Here is a 26,869-nt window from a genome sequence, read left to right on the forward strand (position 1 = left end):
GCCAATTTATATGTTTCAGGGAGTTGCCAGAAACCCTAGCATGGACCCTACCTGCCTTGCAGAAACTTACATGCATACAGAATGCTTTAAATGAACAAATTCCAGGTAATTTTACAAACCACTATTTCTGCACGCTGAAATTCCTTATAAAATGTCTTTCTTAATTTTGCTTTGGTTACCTGGCTTTGTGCATTCTAGTCCTAGTTAATTATCAGCTATTATACTGACCAAGGAAAAGACTTAGTACACTTTTTAAGACCATTTTGTGCTCCTTTCAAAACATATTTCATACCTTTATTTCTGGAAGCATTACTCTACGATTGTCCACATTATCAATGATATATTTATTTCTATTTCAAAATTACACAAGCTTTTATAAAAACTCTGGGCACCACATAGCACACGGATCTTATTTTCCATGTCAACTTATCTATGCCCCTCTGTAGAATTAATCTTGCAATGCAGTTACAATGTGAGAATTTGATGTTAATGCCTGAATATTTCACTCTGTAGATGTCAGCGTATCAGTTGGGTTGTGTGGATAGGTGCAGCATAGGTATATTTCCTTGAGTCGATGTGGATAGCGTGTAGGGTGTGTTTATGTGTATGAATCTTTGAGTATGTCTAGTTAATCAACACCATGATCGAAACAATTTTATGTTCGGTTCTAGAAAGCTAAATGTCAAGGCACGACAGGGTTAAAGAAGCCCCAAAGAGTGACACCAATAGCCTGCTGTACATAAAAGGATTCCTTGTTATTATTCATCGCACAGCCTCCACCCCAGGCTGGAGGATTTAAATAGAGGAGGGAGGGGGAGACAAAGGACATCCTCAGCCAGGCGTGGAGAGAGGGGGGTCGATCCCAGGGAACTCGGACCAGGCAGACACCTCGAGGTCTTGACAGAGGGCGCAGATAGGAAGGAGGGATCCAGGAGCGTGTCAGCCCCAGCCAGAGAGAAGCCTTGTCCCGAGCCCAAGCAGAGGCGGAGAGATGCCGGGGCTGCCGCCTAGCAGACTCTTCCAGCTGAGCTTCCTGGCTCAGCTCTTGCTCTTCTCTTTCATCTCAGTCTCCGCTTCCGTCAGTCTCGATGTCACTAAGGAGAGGAACAAAGTGGCCAAACTCAAAGTCAACCCCAGAGGCAACCTTTGGGCCACAGGTAAGTCGTAATTTCCCTTTTGCTTTGTGGCAAAGTTTCAGCCTTTCCCCCTAATCTCTTCCAACAACTTTCAGTGCTGAGGCTCTTTCTTTCTTTCTCTCTCCAGTAGGGTTTACTTTTATTCAGCGCTAGTCCCCAGTGACAAAATAATGCTAGCGGGATTTATGTATTTTACTACGACTTTATCTCAGAGGCGCTGTTCTTTAATTTGTTTGCTAATGTGACAGTTCCCACTTAGTTTCTGCTTTTAAGTTTCAAAGTGTGTTATTTTATTTAAGGAAACATCTGTTTGGTCTGGGCTTTCTGGTCTCCAGTTTTTGATGCAGGACTAAACTGCTACTAAGTTTATAACTGTTTTTAGAAGCTCTCTGTCCCTCTCAGATAGAAAGGACACTGCAAGACCTAAATAGCGATTTAGGGGGACAAGTGACTGCTCCCAGTGAGCTCAAGCCAGGCTACACTTTCTTCTTACAGGATCCCGACCCAAGCTCTTGCCATCTTCTTCTGACAGGTCTTCGTCGGCCATAGGAGCCAACTTTTTAAAATGATCGGGGGTGCTAAACCCAACAGAAATGACCTCTGCCTAGACACAGTCAAGGAATTTGTTCAATATTGGGGGGTGCTCAAGCACCCACAGTAGTCACAGAGCTCTGTCAGTGCTGCTGCATTAAGTTTTGGAATAGGGCACTATTGGACTCTCGATTATTCTGATTTTCAACCAGGGGCTTCGATGTTAGCTTCACAACTTCAGTGCAAGAACAGTGCTGGGCAGACTTCTACGGTCTGTGCCCTGAGAAAGGCCAGGACAAATCAAACTCGGTATACATATAAAGTATCACATACCGTGTAAAATGAGTTTATCTTGTTGGGCAGACTGGATGGTCCGTACAGGTCTTTATCTGCCGTCATTTACTATGTTACTACCACGAGTGCTAAGACTCAGCTGTTAGTCTAGGAGGGAAGATGTTGGTCTCTCCTGCCTGACAGGCTAAGATACCAGCAGCAAAGGCACCAGATGAAGCCACTCAGGAAGCGCAAACTGCACGGGTGAGTCGGGCAGAGCTTTAAGTTTAAGGACAGCCCGCACCAGTTCTGTCCATTAACATTCACGGTATGTTCCGCTTTACAGTGGTCACAATTTAGAACAGAGAAGGAAAAGGCTAAAAGCTAGGGATGAGTTCAGGTACAAAAAAAATTTAAATTCACTTTTGGATTCTTCCCCCCCCCCCCCTTTTTTTCCCCAGTTCGTTTCATGCATTTATTTTAATAAAAAACACAAGTTCCACTAAACATTTTAACAGGCAAATTTAATTGTGAACGTGTTAATTCAGAGGTTAACACTTTTAAATCGATTTTGTACAGACTAGTATTTTAAAAGCTTGCTAATGAGCCCAATGCATGCTATCCAATGTACATTCAAAGCGGCACAAGGACTGCATACTATGGGGGATCCTATGACTGTCACAGTAGCTTGAAGGCTGCTGATCTTGAATAAAAAGTCAGATGTGATTATGTAGCGTGTTTACAACTTTTATTCAATTTCGAAACGAAAACTCAGCAGCAGCAAAAACAAAGAAAAGACACGGACAAAAAAAAGAAATAATTCTCGCACCAGATTAAAGATTCAACATAACCTAAGGACTTCCAAACCAACCTATACTGTGGACTATGAATTTTGCATGATCTCATTCACACTTCTCCATTCGGGTCAAGGGAAGTGACATTGACCATGGTACAAGGCATAAAATAGCAGTAATGAAAGATCTCATGTTTTGCAGTGATGAACAGGGAGGGGCTTAGTGCTTCCGTTCCATTAAAATAAACCCTGATTGCTAAGGCTATGCATTGGAAAAAAAATCAACCTTATTGAATTAGTAATCATATTTAAAAAACTGTAGAATATGGAAGCATGGATGGCTCCTGCTTGACACCAGGGTTTCAAAAATTCTTGTAATTCCTTGCGGTTTATCTTACAAAGACAATTTTAGGACTGGACCTGGAAACTATGACGTAAAGAAACAAGTGCATTGTAATTTAACAATATCCCATGCAAAGTGTGTAGCCATCACTCAGCAGCCTTTGGCATCAAACGTTTCCATTTACTTTAAGGGGCACCAGTTAGCTAGATAAAGGAGTCTCCCTTATGGCTTAGATGAATTATAGACTATGCAGTATACTTTTAGGACAGGGGGTCGTGGACCATTCCTGCATATCAGGGGATCCCAGGACATGATGGGAATTTTGAAATAATGGCACCAACCAGGGGGCTTAAATGTTCTGCCACTTTAAATGCAAATTCTGATAATTAAGCTGTGGAATCTGTTGCTGCAGGACAGAGTCATGGCAACTAACACAGTGGAATTCAAAAACGAATTGAACAATCTCCTGGAGGAAAAGTTCATAAAAAATTATTAGCTAGGTAGATTTGGGAGAGACAATTACTCATCTCTGGAAATGATGTATAAGAAATAGATCAATCTGGAATGACCACTTGCAGAGACAAGATGCTGATCTCATGGACCCTGGTCTGACTCAGTATAGCTTTTGGTATGTTCTTATGAATGCAGATATCTCTCTCAACCTCCAGCCTGGGATTAGGATTTCAGAGGATTTCATTTCCTTAACAGTGGGGGGTTGATATTCAGCCTGATTTAATCATTAGGAGGGTTCCACCAAATAACTCTCTGGGCAAGTAGGACCCCATACACACCATGCATGCCTAATTCAACAGTGAGCATTGTATCTGTCTAAATATATGGCAACAGGTTAATATGAAATGTTAGAAATCCTAGCAGAAATATGGCCAATTACGTGGCCAGGTTTGTCTAGCAGGCTGTCCTAGTAAAATTGACTAGTAGCTAAGTCATCTAGTTCTCTAATAACTTGAAGTCCAAAAGGGAAGACAAATGCTGAAAGAGCCAGGTTTGTGTGCAAGGGTTTGCAGGGGACCAAGGAAGCCATATCTTTGGCAATAGCCACATTAGAATTGCTGGTTATTTAGATTATTACAGAGCTTAGGGGTTAGACATGAGGCAAGTGGGTGCTGGATTTGATTTGATTTCATTTTGACAGTTATTGACCAGTTATATCTTATGAGAGAGTCTAAATGGGGTAGTCTGACTTTCTGCTCAAGGAGTCTAAAGGAGGAAGGCAGGAAATCTGCCCTAAACAAGAAAAAAATATTGCAGGAAGTTACACTCTATGGTTGATGGCAGCGACACATCCTTACTGGGAAAAACTTAGTGGGTAGAGTGGATGGGTCAGATTTTCTTTTCTTGACATCATCTACTGTGTTGAGAAATTTGTGCTGCCTCCTTGATTACTAGTGAGCCTTGATTTATGGTGGTGGAGTAAAGATACTCTGGCGTTTAAAGGAATAACATTAATTCTATTTAAAACAAATGATATGTTATTCAGTATTATACATATAGTATATAATCCTAATTAGTATCCATTATAACAGCATTTCAGATGACCACATATATTAATACAGGAACTTCTGATTAGAGAAAGACCATCTACAAAGAGGGGGAAAAAGTTTCAGTTAGAAACCTGCTGGTATAGTTTAGGGGCTTTTGAAGAAAAAGTATCAGGCATTACAGATAAAGTAGATAGAGACAGAGAAAATGACGGCAGTTAAAAACCACAAGGCCTATCCCTTTCTCTCCCTTATAGATCTGCTGTATTTGTCCCATGCTGTCTTGAATTCAGATACAGTCTTTGTCTCCACCACCTCCACCAGGAGGCCGTTTCATTCACCCACCACCCTTTCCAAATGTTTATTTCTTTATTTATTAAATTTCAAAATTATAATCAAATAAATATAACAACTTGTACAGAAGCCATATGAATGAGAATAGCATCACACAAAAGAAAAACAGCATTATTGCAAGACACAATTTTATATTTTTACAATACATATGGCTACAGTCCTCAAGGAAATAAGATCCAAGACTAAGAAAAAGGAGAATTAACCCATAAGAAATAAAGAACAAATTAGAAGTAAGTACTAGCTGGTCTGATTTGCAATTCTTCTATAAAAGCATTAAATCCCAGAGGCTGCATCAGAAATATCCTGCGGGGCAGAACATTGTTCACTTCACTTACCAGCCAAAAACGTAGATAAATGAGCAGGATAAAAATATATATATATATTTACCACCCTTTCAAATTTATAAAATAAGGTCAGTTGTGCACGCAACTAAATTTAATTGACTGTTAATTGGAGTTAACATCCCATTATTGGCTTTCATTGCTAATTAGTGCTAATTAACATCAATTAGTAGTTGCATGCAGAACTGCCCTTAGCCATTCTAAAAGCTGCGCGTGTAAATTCTATCTCACACAACTGCCCTTAGTCATTCTAGAAGCTGTATGAGCAAATTCTATCAAACAACTTCGAGGGGGCTGTGGACATGGGAGGGACATCGGCAGTTCAGGATCGTGCATCAAAGTTAGATGTGCAGGTTATAGAAAACTAGGAGTTATGCACCTAACTGCTAACAGTAGGCATGAGCACTTACCAGCCTTTAACATAGCATAAGTGCTCGCACTTAAAGTTGGATGCAAAACTGTGGGCTTATACTAGTGTTCTATAAGAGCAGTTCCATGTGGAACTGTCGCTGCAAAATTCACACTTAGTGCTCATAATCCTGGTACCTAAATTCTGCTTCTTTTTTTCATAATTTCTTTAAAATTATACTGGCTTCAGCACCATCATAAAATGGAACTTCCTACCATCTCAGGGGTCGTTTTACTAAGGTGCGCTGAAAAATGGGCTGCGGTAGTGTAGGCGCGTGTTTTGGACGTACGCAGATCCATTTTTCAGCGTACCTATAAAAAAGGCCTTTTTAAATTTTTGCCAAAAATGGATGTGCGGCAAAATAAAACTTGGAGTGCATCCATTTTGGGTCTGAGACCTTACAGCCAGCCATTGACTTAGTGGTAAGGTCTCTGCATTAACCGTGCAGAAATTGCCTATGCACGCCAAGTCAGAGTTACCGTCAGATTTTCGCCACGCACCAGAAAATAAAATATATTTTCTGGCGTGTGTAGTGGATGAGCATAAAAAATGAAATTACCACATGGTAGCCGGGCGGTAACTCTAAATTGACACACCTTGGGTGCGCGTAGGCGCCTATGCGACTTAGTAACAGGGCCCCTCAGTGACTAAACGTGTGTATGTGTGTGTGTGTGATCTCTTTTTCAGGTCATTTCATGGGTAAGAAGAGTATACCAGACTCTCCAGTTCTGCAGTACCCAGAGGAAGCCGCACTCAGCTCTGTGCCACTGGCCTACAGTCCAGCACACTCGCCAGAAGACCTGAAGGAGCTGCTAGTTAGAGAGCTGCTGAAGAACCCCTTGCAGCAGAGGCAACTAGATGAAAGCAGAGTGAAATTCGATCTTAATGATCAGGTAAATAATATTTACAGAAACTTCCATGAGGAATGCATACACATCTACCGTACAGATGGGAACACACACAGAAAAATGGCCAGATTAACCTGGCATTTGACGCTTATGAGCAATGGCACGGTTCATGAAGGGTCCAAGGTGGATTACTATAACATTCATTCACCTTTCATGTAGTGGAGGAGTGGCCTAGTGGTTAGAGCACCGGGTCCGGTTCAAATCCCACTGCTGCTCCTTGTGATCTTGGGCAAGTCACTTAACCCTCCGTTGCCTCAGGTACAAAATTAGATTGTGAGCCCTCCTGGGACAGAGAAATATCCAGTGTACCTGAATGTAACTCACCTTGAGCTACTACTAAAAAAGGTGCGAGCAAAATCTAAATAAATAAATAACATGTAGGAAAAGCAGAGCCACTGAAAGAAAGGGATGAGTGATGGGTAATAGAATAAAACAGATTGAAATGTTCTACTTGCAAAGTATATTGATCCAAGTGGTTAAAGTAACTTGATGAAGATGGCCAGGTCTCATAGGGTTTCCTCAGTTCTATTTTCAACATAATGCTCTAGTCACCCCATCAATAGAATATTACAGTATATACTCCTGGCACAAGGATTATGAATCTTGGAGAGAGGAGAAAGTTGTTAGCAAAACAGAGACTAAAAGGCATAAATACAAAGCTTGTGTGCTAAATGTCAGGAGTGTGGCCAGTATCTGCTTTGCACTTACCGCACAGGGCAGGCACTTACTGCATGGGCCCAAGTTACTTACCTCGATAGACAGTGCAGGTGCACCTGAGCTATGTCAAGACATGTAATGTGGGCTTTGGGGCTAAAAACAAACAAACAAACCAAGCCTCTTACACAGTGCGCAGCCTGAACCTCCTCAGCACACAAGCCTACAGCCACCACCCTGAACAGACCCTCCCCCATACAACCCTCCCATATGATCCCCCTGAACAAGTGCTCCACTGTATAGACCCCCATCAAAATCTTCCTCAACAAGCCTCTCCCCTCTACAGTCCCTCCTGAAAATACATTCTCCTCTATGACTCCTCTCAACATGACCCCACCCTGAGCAAAAACACCCTTCGTGAGCAAAAACCCTTATCACCAATTCCCAGCCTTCCCCCTCTGCTGCTGCCCTGTACACTAAGCTACCAGGCATACCATCGAGTGAGTCTCGGGAGGGGGGAGGGGAAGGTCAAGGATTGGTGACAGGGGCTTCCTCTAGGAGGGAGACTTGTTTGGGAGGTAGGGTCCTGTTGGGGGGCATCTGTACACTACAGGTGTATATGATCTCTAAATTAAAGGCAAGCATGAGTTTAATTTCTATTTTATCTGGGTTTATTGTATATTGATACCACAGGAATGAAATCATATATTACTGTGCTTTATTCCATAGACAATATCTGAGAACAATGGAAAGACTTATGGTCATATATATGAATGAGCTCTTTAGATCCAGCATGTTGAGTTTCTAAGCTTGGTTTTAATCAGCCTCACCAATTTGGAAGATTGTACCCTAGAATGAAAGAATATGCAGGGTAATTTTATAACAGGGCATCTGGTTTAAGAAATTAAGTAGGTTGGTACTAATTTGCACAGGCAAGTAGATGCCTACTTATCTTTATGAAATACTAGAGTAAGTGGTAAAAGCTACACCTATACTGCAGATGCAGAAATTTACATGAGCACTGGGGCAGGTGTAAATTTCCATGCCCATAATTTTTAAGTCTGCACATAGATTAGCATATTTTACGATCTACATGTGTAATTGTAAACTCTGCCCACACATTCTCTCAAACTCCACTTCTGTACATGCTTACCAGCAAAGTATATGCCATCGTGTCATGGTACATCTATCTATATAATTCACAACATAAGTACATAAGTACATAAGTAATGCCATACTGGGAAAAGACCAAGGGTCCATCGAGCCCAGCATCTTGTCCACGACAGTGGCCAATCCAGGCCAAGGGCACCTGGCAAGCTTCCCAAACGTACAAACATTCTAAACATGTTATTCCTGGAATTTTGGATGTTTCCAAGTCCGTTTAGTAGCGGTTTATGGACTTGTCCTTTAGGAAACTGTCCAACCCCTTTTTAAACTCTGCTAAGCTAACCGCCTTCACCACATTTTCCGGCAATGAATTCCAGAGTTTAATTACACGTTGGGTGAAGAAAACTTTTCTTCGATTTGTTTTAAATTTACTACACTGTAGTTTAATCGCATGCCCCCTAGTCCTAGTATTTTTGGAAAGCGTGAACAGATGCTTCACATCCACCTGTTCCACTCCACTCATTATTTTATATACCTCTATCATGTCTCCCCTCAACCCCAAAGTTCTAAATGAAGCCACCACTGGAAGTTGAAGCATCGAGATCAGCTTTCCCCACCGGAAGTTGAGGCGTTGAGATAGCCACTTTCCCCATCAGTGTGTGCCCCGCCCTTGCATCACTACGTGATGATGACGAGGGCGGAGCACTGACACTGGACGAAACGGAACGCCAGCAGCAATGAACACATAACCGCTCACTTACACTGCAGCACCGACAACACAAACAGCGCTGACAGAAGAAATCCATTTGGATGGCCATGCTCCTGCTCTCCGTATGTGTCACCCCCCCCCCCCAAAAAAAAAACAAGCTAGCGCCCATTTCATTGCTCTGAGAAACGGGCCTTCTTTACTAGTACTTTTATAAGATACATACGCCTGAAAATGACTTTATAAAATTACCTCCTATGTGTCGAGGACTTTCTGGTCTATAGAAACAATTTGTAGGAAATCAGCTTCTGCTGCCATTAGAGTGGAGGAGTGGCCTAATGGTTAGTGCCAGTGTATCTGTAATCGATTTCTGCTTCATTCCCTGTCTTCTCTGGAAATCATTGTTCACTGGCATCCAGGAGACCCAGACAAGAGGTGGCTGTACATGTGTCTCTGAAGTGCTGTCATTGTTCAGCACTTGTCCATTGTTTATTTTTTCAAATGTATATATATATATATACACACAATTTATCCATCTTCTCATGTTTTTTTTTTCCATTTAAAACGATGGATTATTTTCTCATGAACATTGATCAAGTGACCCTAGGTCAAAGAACAGAAAAATAGATAAAAGCAGGAAAAAAGACCTCAGAAGTTAGTGCTTTGAGATGCCAACGTTCTATTGCACAGACTGAAGAAACTAAGAATGGTAAACCAGTAGCCATTCATGGTGACTGAGAAAAACTAAGATAAGTTTTTAGTGTTTGGGTGGATACGTTTTCTTAAGCTTACGGTATCACTGAATACAGCATGTTTGACAATCAATAGCAAAAAGCTGAGAGGCTTTTTTATAACCTTTGTTGTATTGAGAAGCCACCAAAAGGACTTTTTGCTCAAGGGGCTCACTACTGAGGACTTTATATTGTGATAATGTGATCAACAAACAGGCATGGAAATCTCACAGGCAGAGTTCAGTATAAAGTTGGAAGAAAACTTTATTGGTGGAAAATCATTATAACAAGAGACAGTCTGTTCTTCTCATAGGTTCAGTACTCTTCATTACATATCCATAGCTTAGCGGCCAAGGGATTCTGAGCCTACCTTGGCAGTCTCTTCTCTCTTACAAGCACTCAATCCTGGAATTCCATCACACATAAGTTTCAGATTTCTTCTCTTTCAACATACAAGGTCAGAGCTGGGGCCACCCTTCATCCCTGGAACTTTACCAGATACTGTAGCCTAAGTCAGATCACCTTGTGAGGATCCTTGCCCTCAGGACCTCTCCTGGAGACTTCTTGCCTCAGGCCCTCTCCCCCTCTCTCTCCGGAGCATTTAACCACCTCTTGGCCTGAGCCCCGCCCCTCTGACTCATCATCTGACAAGGCAGGTTTAGTGCCACCTGCTGTAAGATGGCTATAATGCAACCTCAGTGAGGGAGTGTTCTTAAGGACAACTGCCGCTACCCCACTCTCTCCCTGACATATAGATTTTTGTGATCTTTGATGCAGGGTCATTTGACTGAAGTTGGTTGAAATATTCCTGATGCTTGGGTTGTTGGTCACATTTTGTTGACCCAGCCTAATGTGAATAAAAAAAAAATGAGTTGCAGGCGCAGCATAATGATAAAAGGAAAGCAGTCCTTGGACCTGGCAGCATGAAAGAGGTTTGTAGAGGAAGTTATTTGCCGCTAATGTTATTTCCCGTTAGTATTATGCTGATCAGAAGAAATTGCAAGGGGAAACCTGAACAGACATTGCATGCAGGAGCTCTCCTTCCCTAGGAATCAGCAGCAAAAAAAAAAGGGAGAATTCACAGAACCGAAGAAGTTGCATTTAACACTAAAGCTTCTAACACAGGACCTGTAAAATGAGTTGTCTATATGGCTCCACACATTCCTCTAACCAGGAATTAGTGAATCAAGTGGAGGAGTAGCTTAGTGGTTAGTGCAGTGGACTTTGATCCTGGGGAACTGGGTTCAAGTCCCACTGCAGCTCCTTGTGACTCTGGGCTAGTCGCATAACCCTCCATTACCCCTGGTACAAAATAAGTACCTGAATATATGTAAACTGCTTTGAATGTAGTTGCAAAAACCTCAGAAAGGCGGTATATCAAGTCCCATTTCCCTTTCCCTATTTCAGATTCTACATGGAATGTTGCTACTATTGGAGATTCTGTTGCTACTATTTGAGATTCTACACGGAATGTTAATGTTGCTACTCCACTAGCAACATTCCATGTAGAAGCCTGCCCTTGCAGATCAGCAATGCAGCCGTGCAGGCTTCTGTTTCTGTGAGTCTGACGTGCAGGACGTCAGACTCGCAGAAACAGAAGCCTGTGCGGCTGCACTGCTGATCTGCAAGGGCAGGCTTCTACATGGAATGTTGCTAGTGGAGGAGTAGCCTAGTGGTTAGTGCAGTGGACTTTGATCCTGGGGAACTGAGTTCGATTTCCCACTGCAGCTCTTTGTGACTCTGGGCAAGTCACTTAACCCTCCATTGCCCCTGGTACAAAATAAGTACCTGAATGTATGTAAACTGCTTTGAATGTAGTTGCAAAAACCTCAGAAAGGCAGTATATCAAGTCCCATTTCCCTTTCCCTATTTCAGATTCTACATGGAATGTTGCTACTATTGGAGATTCTGTTGTTACTATTTGAGATTCTACATGGAACGTTAATGTTGCTATTCCACTAGCAACATTCCATGTAGAAGCCTGCCCTTGCAGATCAGCAACATGGCCGCGCAGGCTTCTGGTTCTGTGAGTCTGACGTCCTGCACGTACGTCAGACTCACAGAACCAGAAGCCTGCGCAGCTGCATTGCTAATCTGCAAGGGCAGGCTTCTACGTGGAATGTTGCTAGTGGAGGAGTAACCTAGTGGTTAGTGCAGTGGACTTTGATCCTGGGGAATTGAGTTCAATTCCCACTGCAGCTCCTTGTGACTCTGGGCAAGTCACTTAACCCTCCATTGCCCCTGGTACAAAATAAATACCTGAATATATGTAAACCGCTTTGAATGTAGTTGCAAAATACCACAGAAAGGCGGTATATCAAGTCCCATCCCCCCTTCCTTTTACTAAGCTGTGGTAAAAAGTGACCTTAGCGCATGTTAATGTGTGTCATTCCCCTGTGCTAAGGCTGCTTTTTTCCCTCGTGGGTAAACTGGCCGATTTTTCTATTTCCAGCATTAATGATCAAATACTAAAATTTTCCATTACCGCGTGGCCATTAGTATGTGAGCACTTACCGACATCTGTTTGTAGGCAGCAGGGGCGTAGCTATGTGGGGCCACGGGGGCATGGGCCCCCACAGATTACGCCCTGGCCCCCTCTACATTTGACCCCCCCCCCCCGCCGTCGCCGCCCGCCCTTGCCCCGCATCAGGTACCTTGTTTGCTGGCGGTTGTCCCCAAACCCCGCCAGCCGAAGAGTTTTCTTCAGCACCGGTCGACTCCGGTGCCTTCGTTGTGGGATCATCTGTTTCTGACGCCTTACGTCCTGCACTGTGTATGTAGCCCTGTGCAGGACGTAAGGCGTCAGAAATAGTTGATCCCACAATGAAGGCGCCGGAGTCGACCGGCGCTGAAGAAGACTCTTCGGCTAGCGGGGTTTGGGGACCCCCGCCAGCAAACAAGGTACCTGATGCGGCGGCGGGGCAGGGGGTGGGCGGGCAGTGGCAGTGGCAGTGGTGGGGGTTTGCGGTTGCAGCGGTCCAAAGTGGTGGAGGGGGTCGGCGGCTAAACAGTGCCCCCACCTCAGGCTTTGGCCCCCCCTCCCGCCGAGGTCTGGCTATGCCCCTGGTAGGTGGTAAGGGTTTATGCACTAGTATGCAGCAATGGAGCTGCACTAACTGATCAGTGCAAAACATGCCGACTCACCTCCCCAAACTGGCTCCCAGCTCTAAAATAAGGGCACTGTTTACGAAGTCGTGTTAGTGTTTTTAGCGCACCTACATTTAGCGTGCTTGCTAACCATGTAGGCGCCTATAGGGATATTATAGGCACGTCCATGGTTAACGTGCATTAAAAACGTTAACATGCCTATAACGCTGCTTAGTAAACAGGACCCTGTTATTTTTTAGCACGTGGTAGCATGCGCACTTGCAATAATTACTGTAGGGCGCCTGAGCATGCCTAACCATAAACCCTTTATTGCTATAGCAAGCATGCGTTAGTGCTTTCCACAGCTTAGTAAAAGGACCCCCAGGTGGTTCGGTCCTTCTTATCTCCTTTTTGACCCATTATCACTTCTTTGTATGATTCCTTTTCTTTTTGGTCTTCTATCTGATTTATTTGCCTTCTTTTATCTGGCCCCAATGCTCAGAACCTAACACCAGTGCTAAAGGCAATTAGTGCTGGACTGGCGTCGGCATTAATAGGTGCAGAATGTTCAGCGGGCACTAGCGCAGGAAACAACAGGTATGCCAAAGAATGCCATAAACTATATTTAAATGAAGTCGAACAGATGTTAATGAGGTCATTTGGTATTCCCTCCAAATGCTCAGGGAACAGCGCACAAACAAACCCTGCTCCTAATCCTGGAAACCTGCTACCAGCTCAGAGCTGGCATTGGGGGTGGTTTGAAGCAGGGGCGTAGCTACGTGGGGCCACGGGGGCCTGGGCCCCTGTAGATTTGGTCTTGGATCCCCCTGCCGATGACCCTCTCGACACCCCCTCCTGCCGCCAACCCTCCCCCGCCATCACCATGGGCTACCTTTGCTGGCGGGGGACCCGCGCAAGGCTTCGTTCTGTTTCTGACGTACAACGTGCAGAACGTCAGAAACAGAACGAAGCCTTGCGCGGGAAGCAAGAGGACCTCAGCTGGCGGGGATTGGGGTCCCTCGCCAGCAAAGGTAGGTGATGACGGCGGTGGTGTTGGGGAGGGTTGGCGGCGGGAGCGGGGGTTGAGAGGGTTGTCGGCGGGGGGGCAAAGTTGGTGGTGGCAGTGGCATCAGGGGGGTTGGCAATGGCGAGGGGGGTTAGCGTCGCTGGAGGGGGGCTAAAATGTGCCCCCTCACCTGGGCTCTGGACCCCCCTCCCGCTGAAGTCTGGCTACGCCCCTGGTTCGAAGAGAGGATTTATTCAGAATTTTTCACTTTACACTGTTGGTTTTGATTTTTTTTTTTTTGAAGCAGAAGGAAGCCCTGCAAGCCTCTAAGCACAGGTAGTGAGAAACAAATGTGAGCTAGTCCAAGCAAAACTGAAATGTGAAAGCACACATTGGTGCCTGTTTTCTGTGCTTCAAGTGAATAAAAATGGAAAAGCTTATATTTAAAGGTGCAGAAGAACCTTGCCAATGTGTGTTTCACTTCCGAGTTTGCCTGGGCATGCGCACAAGAGCTGCGCTTACCGCAAAATTCTTGTGCGCATGCACCAGGCATGTTCCTCCCCCCCTACTTTCAGTCTCATAGCTTGCATATAATTTGAGTGTCATTAGCTCTGAGCATTGGAGGACTATGTTTCTGTGCTGTTCCTGCAGTATGGGGTGGGCGTTGTTTGCTTTAGCGCCGAAGTTTTGAGCATTGGGGCTTCTGATTCTGATGTACATGTTTATCACTCATCCTTCCTCTTTCTATCTCTTTCTGTCTCTGTTATGCTTTTTCCATTCTCTTTTTGTTATTTAATTTACTTCAAAGCCAGCTCATTTTGTAAGCAAGACTAGTACATCTTTAGTTGACATGTACTGAAATAGTCCCACGTGACGACATACTGTGCACCTTATCCCTAGAGTATACATCTCTGAAGCAAAACATCTAAATAAGTAAGAATGACCAAAGGGAAGAAACGACTAAAAACATAAGACAAAACTTGTATCTACTTTTTTCAGCACATTGCTGATGAATTATAGAGCCTGTGCACTGCAACTCTTATTCTGGAGTTTGTTGCCAGAGTTTAAAAAAAGGGTTTAAAAAAAGGTTTGGACAGCTTCCTAAAGGAAAGGTCCACAGACCATTATTAAAATGACTTGGAGAAAATCCTCTGCTTATTTCTGGGATAAGCAGCATTAAAATGTATTGAACTTTTTGGGGATTTTGCCAGGTATTTGTGACCTGGATTGGCCACTGTTGGAAACAGGATGCTGGGCTTGATGGACCTTTGGTCTGTCCCAGTGTGGCAATACTTATGTACTTGTGTACTTACATAAAATATTTTTGGCATGAATGGTACTGAATGGGTGGTGACCAGATTCTGCTAAAATGTAGACTCCATAGCATAAACACACAGTTAGAAAGGAGGCAAAAAGGATGGAAGCAATGATATTCAGGCCAGATGGGTGCAAGAAAGAGACCCCCCCTATCTCCAGCTGGGCTCATCAGGAACTGGGTGGAGGGGTGAATGACAGCACGATAGGGGGTGGGAGTATGGAGAAAGGAAAGGAGACATCAAGGAGGGAAGCTTTTTCCAAAGATGAACCTCCTATGTCTGTTGAAGAGGAAGGAAACTCAGAGGAGCTGGCAGAGGAACATTATCTGGAAGCTGGATCAAGCACTACTGATAGCACCCATGAATGTTTTATTTCATTCAAGAACCAACCAACCATATTCCAGAAGCCTGGAAAACTCCAGTGTGCTCTTTGAGAGTTTCTCTACAAGAAAATTCTTGGCAACAAAGAAGTGTATTTGGAAAAGAATAACATCAGATGTGAATGGCCTCAAGATTGCCCCTAGGACATTAAATACCAACATTAGGATGTTCAGTGCAAACATCTGTAGTCTTGGTTGCCTCCTTTCTCTCCTCTGCTTTCCTTGCCTTCCCAGGGTCTGACTCGCTCTATCTCTTCCTTCTCCCCTCCTCTCTCTCCGTCCCTTCTACCTCATCCTCAGTTTCTTCTCCCCCTCTGGTCTGGCCTCTTCCTCTGTCTCTGTTACTCACTTCCTCTTCCCTGTCCTCTATTTCACTCTTTCCTGCATCTTGAAACCCACAGCATATCCAGGGGCTGAGGCAAAAAGCTACTGTCAGTCTAGCTGCGTGGTTACTGCTGGCTACATGAAGGTTGTATGTGCTGAGCAATATAGAAAGGGACTGAGAGCTGGAGCTAGCTCATATGGAATACATGGACACACACTGCATTATATTAAATGCATAACAGATCATTTATTTCTGCAAGCTTTTGATGATACTTAATATGTTTGGATGGATGACAGTAACATTATTTTGAATTTAAGTTGCAACAAGGCATATTTTCAAAGCACTTAGACTTACAAAGTTACATAGAGGGGCATTTTCGATATATCTAAGTCCAACTTTGGATGTTTTGAACAAAACATCCAAAATCTGAATAGTAAAGAAGGTCATTTTTGTAAAATAAAAAATGAATAAGGGACTGCAATGGAAATCGAATCCAGGTCACCAGGATCAAAGCCTGCTGCACTACCCATTAGGCTAGTTCTCTACTCCGGGTTCATAAATTAGGCTCAAATCTAGGCAAATGAATGGCAGGTCTAAATTTGATAGGCATAACTTCTAAGCTCCTATATTAAGATGAATTTTCAGCTGAAAAACTTAGGATCTTAAGGGGCCCTTTTATTAAGCCATGGTAGAGCTACCACGCAGGTAGCGCATGCCAATTTGACCCTACCGCCAGGGTACTGCAGGCACCCAGTGGTAGTTCAGAAGTTGGCGCATGCAGTTTCCCACGGTAGAAAATGATTTTCTATTTTCTACCACATGGGGCATTCCTGGCGGTTATCGGCAGCACAGCCACATTGCCGCACGCTGCCTGATTACCGCATGAGTAGCGTTTGAGCCCTTACCGCCTTCTAAATAGGTGTCGGTAAGTGCTCAGGCAGTAAATAGCCACAGGCTAATTTTAATATTAGCGCATGGCCATTTACTGTCCCATTTTTAAAACAGGCCTTTTTCTCACTGTGGTAAAAAAATGATCCAGCATGTGCCAATTTCACGCACCAAAACTAACACAGGCCACTTTAAACTACAACTTAGTAAAAGGGCCCCTAAGTTTGGCAGAAAACAGGGCACCAATTCAGACAACTTCAACCTGCTTGGATCAATGATCAATAATGGATCAAGCAGTCAAGAAATCCAATGACGTATCACTCTTGGTAAAAAGGGCAAAGAAGTATCTCTGCTTACAAAGATTTGACTTGTCCAAGTCATGGTATTTTCAACAATGTCATATAGATGTGAAAGCTGGACAGTGAAAAAGCAAGACAGGAAGTATTTTCATTCCTCGGAATTATGGTGCTGGAGAAGAATACTGCATACTACATGGATGCAACTGCTGAAACTGCCTCTCACGGGGGTCTCACAAGAGTTTGGGGCCACCATTTTAAACTGTGATTTGGGGATTGCTCCTGTCCAAGGAGGTTTGATTGAGAACCTCCTTGCTGCTGCCTGACCAGACACCAAAGTCGCTTCCTCTCAATGCATGAGCGGAGGGGGCTTTGGCGTGTGAGCTGGAGTCAGGGGCCCAATGTGTGTGTCAGAAGCAAAATGCGTGTGATTTGGTATGTCTGGGATAATTCTATAACAATGCACCTGTATTTGGAGGCTATATTATAAAGCACAATAGGCACCTACTTTTCTTCATAGAATACTAGCGAGGCAGGGCAAAGCTGTGCGTATACTTCAGGCACTCAGGCTCCGCCCATGTGTACACCCACCTTCAAATTACACCCCATCACATTTAAGCACTAGTTTATGGAATAGTGCATAGTGGAATATTGGCATATGTGCATGTCTGTGTGCACATATGTGTCTATTTGCTGGTGTTCAGACCATTTATGTGCTCTCTTGGGGCCTAAATACAGGTGCACTGTTAGAGAAGTAACATTAATAGTAACATACATGTAATATAAATGCTTTAATTAAAACTGTGGACTTTTTAGATAAGGTCTGTTAGACCCTAATTATTCCTCCTGCTGTTCCCCAGTAATATTTTTTCTTGAAAACGGACATTTTTCTGAAGTTGTAGATGTAGGGCCGGCCCAAGGCAAGATGCCACCTGAGGCGGAGCTAAGATGCCACTCCCCCATGCTGAGATGCGCCCCTCCCCCCTCCCGGGTTGAGATTCCACTCCCTAGCCCATGCCGAAATGCCTCCCCCTCCCGGGCTGAAATTCTGCCCCCTTCCTACCTCCAGCCCGTTCGCAGCGTTTACCTGTTTCATTCACGTTCCAAACCCGGCAGCAGCAGCTATTCCTATACGCTGCCCTGCCGCCAGCACCTGCCTCTTCCCTTTACTGTGGCTGCCTGAAGTTACATCAGAAGTTACATCAGAGAGGCAGCCACAGTAAAAGGAAGAGGCGGGTGCCGGTGGCAGGGCAGCCTATGGGAATCGTTGCCGGGTTTGGAACATGACAAAACAGATAAATGCCACAAAGGGGAGATGCTGCTCCCCAAAGAGTGGGGAAATGCCACTCCTAAAAGAGTGCTGCCTGAGGCCCCCGCCTTAGGTGGCCTAATGGTTGGACCGCCCCTTTGCAGATGGAAGTCTAAGTTACTATCACTAAGGATTCTCTGTCAGTCATAAAGGCTAAAAAGAGACCAGAAAAATAATACCTAGTTTATCCCCTGCTGTAGGAGGGGGATTCAAGGATTCCAAGTATAGCTATAGAACATGATTTAGGAACGTTGGAAATAAACCATGGCTCCAGCAGTGTCCATGAAAAAAAATGTCTTCTTTGAGCCAGTGAGATAGAGCCCATGACTGACTCCCAGAAGGTCTGCAGTTGGAGCATAAGATGATTCTCCTTCAGCAAAATCAAAGATTAAAGATCAGATCAGTTAGTTAAGTTAAAACTGATAGGGCTAGATTTACTAAAAGGTGCTACTGTGTTAGAGCACACTGATACCATTACTGTGCATTATTTTACTGCCGGTCCCATTTTATGCAAAAGGACCTGTTAACTTTGTGTTAACAATGCTAGCATATGCAATAGTGCACTTTATTAAATCTGGCTTACAATATATTGTCTGGAAGTTTTCATTTGAAAATCATGGGGAAATAATAGTAATAAATTCTGATCTGGGATGGGAGGTCCTGTGTTTGTTCACACCAGTGATGTGGAATATCCAGTGATACCAGGTACCACTGAGCACAGAACACAGGAAATTAACATTTATGTACTTTGGGAAGGGGGTGACTGAAGGCATATCAAGAGGAAGGATAAAAGGAGATGTAAAAAAACTGAGAATGTATAAGAGGAAATATATTTTCCTGTTGCCTTGAAGCATATGCCAGTTGGAATAAATAACTTGCATGACATATGGTTGCATGTTGTAGATACACATGGTGAGAAAATTCTGTCTCACCTCTGTAATGAACAAGATTTGATGGTAGTAGGGTGGCACTGCCAGATGGATAGAATTCTAGAATAGATGGAATTTTGTTACATGCAGGAAGCAGTTTTGTGATAACCAGGGGAGGTGTTCCAGGCTTCACCCCATCACTGGTTAATAGACAGGGGAGGAACTGTGCAATAACCAGAATACTACATTGGTGTTTGATTCATCATAAGTTTATGGGTCCAAATAGGAAGGAGATTTTCTTATACTATAATTCCTTCATGTTCTAAAGGATGTCCACAATCTCTGGAGCACAGAAAAGTTGAGATGTAGTTAAATATAGTGGCTGGACAATCTTCTACAGGAGTAGAGGTATAGCCTACTGGTTAGTGCAGTAGGCTGAGAACCTGGAGAACTGGGTTCACTTCCCACCATGGCTCCTAATCCTCTACTTCCCCAGGTACCAAAACAGATTGTGAATATACTAGGGCTGAAGAAAGTAGCTGTACATAATATGAGTAGAGAGGTGTGGTAGCCATGTTAGTCCACGTTTAAAGGTAATCAATAGAAATAAAACATGGAAAAGAAAATAAGATGATACCTTTTTTATTGGACATAACTTAATACATTTCTTGATTAGCTCTCGAAGGTTGCCCTTCTTCGTCAGATCGGAAATAAGCAAATGTGCTAGCTGACAGTGTATATAAGTGAAAACATTCAAGCATTACTATGACAGTAAAATAGATACCATTGGAGATTCTACATGGAATGTTGCTACTATTGGAGATTCTACATGGAATGTTGCTATTCCACTAGCAACATTCCATGTAGAAGGCTGCGCAGGCTTCTGTTTCTGTGAGTCTGACGTCCTGCACGTACGTGCAGGACGTCAGACTCACAGAAGCAGAAGCCTGCGCGGCCACATTGGTGATCTGCAAGGGCTGACTTCTACATGGAATGTTGCTAGTGGAATAGCAACATTCCATGTAGAATCTATAGAAATCAAACAAAATAAAACATGGAAAAGAAAATAAGATGATACCTTTTTTATTGGACATAACTTAATACATTTCTTGATTAGCTCTCGAAGGTTGCCCTTCTTCGTCAGATCGGAAATAAGCAAATGTGCTAGCTGACAGTGTATATAAGTGAAAACATTCAAGCATTACTATGACAGTAAAATAGATACCATTGGAGATTCTACATGGAATGTTGCTACTATTGGAGATTCTACATGGAATGTTGCTATTCCACTAGCAACATTCCATGTAGAAGGCTGCGCAGGCTTCTGTTTCTGTGAGTCTGACGTCCTGCACGTATGTGCAGGACGTCAGACTCACAGAAGCAGAAGCCTGCGCGGCCACATTGGTGATCTGCAAGGGCTGACTTCTACATGGAATGTTGCTAGTGGAATAGCAACATTCCATGTAGAATCTATAGAAATCAAACAAAATAAAACATGGAAAAGAAAATAAGATGATACCTTTTTTATTGGACATAACTTAATACATTTCTTGATTAGCTCTCGAAGGTTGCCCTTCTTCGTCAGATCGGAAATAAGCAAATGTGCTAGCTGACAGTGTATATAAGTGAAAACATTCAAGCATTACTATGACAGTAAAATAGATACCATTGGAGATTCTACATGGAATGTTGCTACTATTGGAGATTCTACATGGAATGTTGCTATACCACTAGCAACATTCCATGTAGAAGGCTGCGCAGGCTTCTGTTTCTGTGAGTCTGACGTCCTGCACGTACGTGCAGGACGTCAGACTCACAGAAGCAGAAGCCTGCGCGGCCACATTGGTGATCTGCAAGGGCTGACTTCTACATGGAATGTTGCTAGTGGAATAGCAACATTCCATGTAGAATCTATAGAAATCAAACAAAATAAAACATGGAAAAGAAAATAAGATGATACCTTTTTTATTGGACATAACTTAATACATTTCTTGATTAGCTCTCGAAGGTTGCCCTTCTTCGTCAGATCGGAAATAAGCAAATGTGCTAGATGACAGTGTATATAAGTGAAAACATTCAAGCATTACTATGACAGTAAAATAGATACCATTGGAGATTCTACATGGAATGTTGCTACTATTGGAGATTCTACATGGAATGTTGCTATTCCACTAGCAACATTCCATGTAGAAGGCTGCGCAGGCTTCTGTTTCTGTGAGTCTGACGTCCTGCACGTACGTGCAGGACGTCAGACTCACAGAAGCAGAAGCCTGCGCGGCCACATTGGTGATCTGCAAGGGCTGACTTCTACATGGAATGTTGCTAGTGGAATAGCAACATTCCATGTAGAATCTATAGAAATCAAACAAAATAAAACATGGAAAAGAAAATAAGATGATACCTTTTTTATTGGACATAACTTAATACATTTCTTGATTAGCTTTCGAAGGTTGCCCTTCTTTGTCAGATCTGAAATAAGCAAGGGAAAGGGATAGCGCCTTGCCTTTTACCTGTAGAGGAGCAGCGTGCAAAGTGACAGTTCTAGCAGGAGGCAACAGAAGAGAGGATACTGGCGACATGCCTCACGAATGGCATCCACCTGCGTATCTACCAACATTTGCTTATTTCCGATCTGACGAAGAAAGGCAACCTTTCGAAAGCTAATCAAGAAATGTATTAAGTTATGTCCAATAAAAAAGGTATTGTCTTATTTTCTTTTCCATGTTTTATTTTGTGTTATTTCTATTGTGTACATAACATGAAATTTATTATGCACAGAAAGGCAGTACATCAAATCCATGACCCTTTACCCCTCTTTTTTTTAGTTTGGACATAGTACACCTTCAGGTGTTGTCACAGACCCTGGTGGTCTTGTTTGAGATGATTATTTGTGCTGCTTTGGCACCTTTTCTGCCAATCGTGCCACCTATTTGGGGTATAAATACCATTCACAGTAGCTTGTATCCATTTATTTATTTAGATTTTGCTCACACCTTTTTCAGTAGTAGCTCAAGGTGAGTTACATTCAGGTACACTGGATATTTCTCTGTCCCAGGAGGGCTCACAATCCAAGTTTGTACCTGAGGAAATGGAGGGTTAAGTGACTTGCCCAAGATCACAAGGAGCAGCAGCAGGACTTGAACTGGCCACCTCTGGATTGCAAGACCAGTGCTCGGAATTCAAACATGCGTGGGATATACATAAAGGAATCCTGTGCAGAAGGAAGGGATCCTCAAAAGCTTAGCCGAAATTGGGTGGCGGAGCAGGTGGGGGGAAGAGGGGTTGGTGGTTGGGAGGCGAGGATAGTGAAGGGCAGACTTATACGGTCTGTGCCAGAGCCGGTGATGGGAGGCGGGACTGGTGGTTGGAAGGTGGGAAATCCTGCTGGGCAGACTTATACGGTCTGTGCCCTGAAAAAGACAGGTACAAATCAAGGTAAGGTATACACATATGAATTTATCTTGTTGGGCAGACTGGATGGACCATGCAGGTCTTTTTCTGCCGTCATCTACTATGTTACTATGTTACTAACCACTAGGCCACTCCTCCACTCCATTTGTCAATTACAGCATGTATACACAAAAAGATTTGGTTGGTCACCATAGAAACAATGATTGACCACATTGGCAGCAGTTCATATTGAACACTGCGCAGCTGCCAAGTTACCCAGTTCCAAGGGAGAATTTTTAGCCAGTTCTCATTTTGAAAGTATATCCCAATGCGATGAGGTATTTGCAGTCCCTGATTCTATCCACTGAAATCAGTGCTGCAGGTCCCATAATATATCAGAATAGGGTAGTAGAAAATCCTGGTCTGGCTTAAGAACAGTTCTTGTAATTAAAGCTTACTCAAAAAACAAAAAATTCTCATGTTGTGGCACTAAAGTACAAATTTTATCAGATGTAGTTCATGGTACATAGCTACATAGAAGGGCTTTCCTGCAATTAAAGTCTCGTACTCTTACAGTGGGGGGCAGGTTTTTTCTTGAAATTCTCCTGCAACAAAACTGGATGCCGATATTTGAACCCCTGATCCAAGATTTGCGTGCAACTAAATTGGCTAACAACGGGATTAGTGTCAATAATTAGGTGCTAATTGGCACTAATTGTCAGCAATTTGAATTTGTGCACACATTTTACTAAGCTACAGGAGAAAGAGCCCTGTGGTAGTGGCAGGGGCAGTTTTTCCTGCACGCAATGGCCCTTTTTAATGCAGCAGGTAAAAAGCCCCCCCAAAAATGGCCATGCATAAGATAACCCTTACTACATGGCCATGCGATGGGGCGCACATATCTTACTGCATGGCCATTTTTTGTGGGACTTTTTACCCGCTGCGGTAGAAAGGGCCCTGGTACGCAGGAAAAATGGACCCTGCCGCTACCACAGGAACCCTTTTTCTTGCAGCTTCGTAAAAGGACCCCTGGTTTAGCGCTCCGCTAGAGAAAGACATTTTTCTGGAGAATTGGAAGTGGCTCACACTCTAGCCGGAAATACCACCGGTGGTCGTGTTGGGCCGGTGGTAGTTCTGATTTAGTGTGTGTGGTAAGCCCGCATTGGGCATACCGCCGCTTTGTAAAAGACCCCCTTATCTTGCTATACGTTCGAAAGGAGGCGTGGACATGGGAAGTGTATAAGCGGTCAGGGGTATTCTTAAAATTTGTGTAATAGAATACTGGGGGGAGTGCGCGCCCAAATATGGGCATCAAAATTGGCCCTCAATGCTATATCTATAATGAACGCTCATCTTCGAGTTCCCATTATATAATAGCATTAAGCGCTGATTCTTTTTGGTGTCGTGTATTGAATCTAGCCCCAAGTGTTTAATTAATTGTCCTGATTCTAACTCTGGGGTCCTTTTACTAAGGTGCACTAATTGATTTTAACCCATGCTAACGAATTAGCCCATAGATATACAATGGGCTGTGTGGCATTTAGTGCACTCTAAATCCATCAGTGCACCTTAGTAAAATGAGCCTTAACTGTTAGATCCTGCTCAACTGGAACATTTATTATTAAAAAAAAAAGACAAGTGAATTTCCTCGATATTTTTCTTTATTGATAGTGGGTTAAATGGGGGATTTTAAATTAGATTTTATGGTCTTAGATATAAGATAATTAGGGGCCCTTTACCAAGTAGTGGTGAAAAGTGGCCCATGGTGGTGTCGGGACGTGGGATTGCCGTGTGCCAAGGCAACCTTTTTTCCACCACAGGTAAAAGTTTTTATTTTTGTTAAGGAGGCAGTAAATGGCCGTTCAAGTATTTACTGCTGGAGCCCTTAACGCCTAAATAGTAGGCAGTGAGGGCTCCGGCAGTAACCCAGTAGTGCTTCCCAATTACCGCTGGACACACCCACTCCCTGCCTACCAGTGCTAGAAAATAAAATATATTTTCTAACGTCGGAAATGGCACGCAGCAGACCTGGAACTACTTCCAGGCTCCTTGCTGCATGCAAACCCAGCGGTAGCTCTACCACCAGGTGATAAAAGGACCCCTTAGTGTTGATACTTTGCTCATCATATATGGCTTTATTGTTTACCTTGTATAATAATCACCTTTTTCCTCATTAATGTGGACTTGGTTGTGCTTTTTGTTACATACATATGTAAGTAAGTTTAATTTGAAAATGAAATTTTAAAAAAAACATCTTCCTGGAGCTAGGCAACTTGGCAGCTTTAACACTATCTCTGAAATTTCTCAAAAATGTGAAGCTTGTTGTGACATGTGGGACACTTCATAAAGCTGTGTGTATTTGACATTGCAGGCATCAGAATTATTAATGAAGATACTGGAAAAATATGTTGAAAATACCAGGAAGTGAAGATGAAGACTTGAATTCCCTGTTCCTGTACCTACTAGAAAACCTGCCTGAAATACACAGGACTTATTTCAGACATTCCAAAGGCTTTTGTTTATAAGAAAAGATCAAATGAGGATGATTTAAATTATAATTTAATGTAGCTACATCATTTTTATTATTTATTAATGTAATATTGTTAATATTTATCATCTATATATTAAAGGTCAAGGTACTAACTTGTATATTTTTCTGACATTTTAGGCATTGCTGCTATTGTTATGAGGAAACCTGTGAATAAAAACCATTCTTTGCACAGACAGCGTGACATCCCTTTTTCTTTGTCTGTTAGTTGATATAAAACTGAGCTTATTTTCAAAAGAGATAAACATCTCAAAAACAGCATAGCGGCATTAGGACATTTTTCTCTGATTTTCAATAGAAATCAAACAAAATAAAACATGGAAAAGAAAATAAGCTGATACCTTTTTTATTGGACATAACTTAATACATTTCTTGATTAGCTTTCGAAGGTTGCCCTTCTTCGTCAGATCGGAAATAAGCAAATGTGGTAGCAGATAGTAACTTCCAATTACCGCGAGGGTGGGCGGGACTCAATGTGAGAAGGCCCAATGACGACGTCGAAGACATTTTTAGTAGCAGGGAGGGCAGACACGAGGTGCTGCCTGTCCTTCTGGCGCTTCCAAATTCTTTTTTTAAAGCCAGTGAGGGTGGTGGGGACCGGAGAACAAAGCTAGTAGGTAGGTTGGGGGGGGGGGGGGACTCAGATGGGAGAAGGGTGTGTGGGGTGGGGGTTCTCAGGTGGGGGGAAGGGTGGGGAGGGGGTTCTCAAATGGGAAGGAGACTACTACTTAACATTTCTAAAGCTGAGGTGGGGAGGGGGTTCACGGATGGGAGAAGGGGGTGGGGAGGGGGTTCTTGGATGGTTAAAGGGGACGGGTGGGGAGGGGACTGGGGTTCTTGGATGGGAGAAGGGGACTGAGGAGGGAGTTCTCGGATGTGAGAAGGGGACGGGTGGGGAGGGGACTGGGGTTCTTGGATGGGAGAAGGGGACCAAGGTGGGGAGGGGGTTCACGGATGGGAGAAGGGGGTGGGGAGGGGGTTCTTGAATGGTTAAAGGGGACGGGTGGGGAGGGGACTGGTGTTCTTGGATGGGAGAAGGGGACTGGGGAGGGGGTTCTCGGATGGGAGAAGGGGGCAGGCACTGGGGTCTGAGAAGGGGCCATATGGGAAAATGGGAGCCATGCCTGGGGCTGGTGGGAAAATGGGGCATGCGTGGGTCAGGTGGGAGAATGGTTCTGAAAAGGGGGCCCTAATACAAGGCATGTGGATGAAGGGGGCTGGAACTGGGGGCTGAAAAGGAGGGTAGGTGGGATAAGGGGGCTAGTACTGGGACTGCAGGCTGAAAACAGGATAGGGAGAAGTGGCTGGGGGGCTGAAGCTCGGGACTGGTGGGAGAAAAGGGCTGGGGCTGAAATGGGGGACTGGTGGGATAGTGGGGCTGGAACTGGGGACTGAAAAAGGGGCGGAGAGAGGGGCAGATCCTGGATGGGGTAGCGAGAGGGAGGGCAAACCCTGGATGGATGGGAGAGGGAGGTCAAATTATGGATTGAAGGGGCAGAGAGAAAGGGCAGACAGTGGATGGCAGGGATAGAAAGGGCAGACAGTGAATGGATGGGGGAGAGAGAGAGAGAGGGCAGACAGGGGCAGATGGTGGATGGATCATGGAAGGGGCAGAGATAGAGGGCAGATGTGGATGGAAGGGGCAGGGAGAGAGGGCAGACATTGGATGG

At 43.7% G+C, this 26,869-nt stretch overlaps 1 protein-coding gene across 1 annotated transcript; it reads left to right on the forward strand.

Annotated features, from left to right (window-relative positions):
* The first annotated feature begins 858 nt into the window (after positions 1–858).
* On the forward strand, positions 859–25,363 carry NMB (neuromedin B). Its single transcript, XM_030190358.1, has 3 exons — positions 859–1,157; positions 6,367–6,572; positions 25,023–25,363. The coding sequence occupies exons 1-3, from the start codon at positions 992–994 to the stop codon at positions 25,077–25,079; spliced, it is 429 nt and encodes a 142-aa protein (XP_030046218.1). The 5' UTR covers positions 859–991; the 3' UTR covers positions 25,080–25,363.
* Positions 25,364–26,869: the final 1,506 nt, after the last annotated feature.

Source organism: Microcaecilia unicolor, chromosome 1, assembly GCF_901765095.1.
Source record: "Microcaecilia unicolor chromosome 1, aMicUni1.1, whole genome shotgun sequence".
Classification (NCBI taxonomy): domain Eukaryota; kingdom Metazoa; phylum Chordata; class Amphibia; order Gymnophiona; family Siphonopidae; genus Microcaecilia; species Microcaecilia unicolor.